Here is a 1,292-nt window from a genome sequence, read left to right as displayed (position 1 = left end):
TCCTTTTTCGCCTTCTTCACCAATTCTACAGCGTAACCTAATGGATTCTCACATAGCTTCCCAGAGGTTGTTACCGCTGCGGGGTACACGAAAACATTACCATAGTAACCAGTCGGTAACGGAGGGTTCAATTTGCTGCGTGCATTTACAATGCACATCACGCGCACCTCCTCGTCACGATCGTATTGTAGCGCTATGGTACGACAACGCCAAAGGCAGGCGGTGATTATCTCGAATGTGGAGCATTGGCTCAGGTGACGTGGCATGAATCTACGGAGGGTAGACACCTCAATAGGGCCGAAGAAGAAGGAGCGGTGAGCCATGTCGTCAAGTGAGAGGAAGGTGGCGGCCACTTCGTCATACTCTCGATGTGTGCACGTCACGCTTGTTGGGTCTCTCGCATTGAGAAGGTGCCTTTGCCACACGGGTTGGATAGATGGAGCACGTGCACCATGTGCCATCTCGGCCATAGCCATCATGAACTGAACCAGCCCAGTAGCATCACTCATTGTGTGGTTAAGGCGTAGGGCAAAGATGAATCCACCACACTTGAGACGTGTCACCTGCCAATCAACACAAGAAAAGGGCAACTAGATGTTTACATATATAGTTGTGAAGCGCCTTTTTTTTTTTTTTTTTTGACTTTTATTTGATGACGTGCTTGCTATTTAAAAATGTGATTTTAAAAAAGGTCGTTAAAAATTTGATAAAATTATGGTTTGACTAGTAAAACTTTGTATTTTTTTTTTTTTTTTTGAAAATAAAACTTTGTACTTTTGAAAGCATACCATTTGCATGTAATTTAAAAACACGAACATATTTAATTTAGTTTAAAATCCCACTTCTAATAATGTGAAACACGCTTACTGCCTTAGAAAACGCATCATTGGAAAGGTGTGAGATTTGTTTCGTTGGAATAATCATCCAATGATTAACACATCTACATGACATTTAAATCTAAAAGAAAAAAAAGGAAGGTTGACGAGTTCTTTAGGCAGAACGTGTACCTGAATAAGCAATAATGGGCAATTAAGGATCCCTCCAGAGCCGGGAACATCAAAAAGGAGCTCCTCCATACATGGAAATGGGGGTTGAAGATGAGCATCACCAAACTGCTCAAGAGTAACATCAGCATCGGCCTCGATAAACATAACACCCTCGCCGGTACACTCTACAAAAAGCTTACGGCCAGGCCCTTCCCTGAGCCTGCCGGCAAAGGGGTAGTAAAACACTAGCGTTTGTGCAAGTGCCTCTCTGATGACTTTGACTGGGTCTTTCCCATGCATGGAGGG

The 1,292-nt window shown here is 43.4% G+C and overlaps 1 protein-coding gene across 1 annotated transcript; it reads right to left on the bottom strand.

The window, feature by feature from the left end:
* Positions 1 to 2: 2 nt before the first annotated feature.
* On the bottom strand, positions 3 to 1,286 carry LOC132167543 (benzyl alcohol O-benzoyltransferase-like; the record flags this gene model as incomplete). Its single annotated transcript, XM_059578547.1, has 2 exons — positions 1,008 to 1,286; positions 3 to 563 (listed from the first exon to the last, which is right to left on the bottom strand). Coding segments are annotated over exons 1-2 (840 nt in total), but the record flags the coding sequence as incomplete, so codon positions are not given.
* Between the last annotated feature and the right edge of the window lie 6 nt (positions 1,287 to 1,292).

This window comes from Corylus avellana, chromosome ca1 (genome assembly GCF_901000735.1).
Source record: "Corylus avellana chromosome ca1, CavTom2PMs-1.0".
Classification (NCBI taxonomy): Eukaryota; Viridiplantae; Streptophyta; class Magnoliopsida; order Fagales; family Betulaceae; genus Corylus; species Corylus avellana.
The sequence above is the reverse complement of the archived record's forward strand: the minus strand, read 5'-3'. Positions and strand labels throughout refer to the sequence as shown.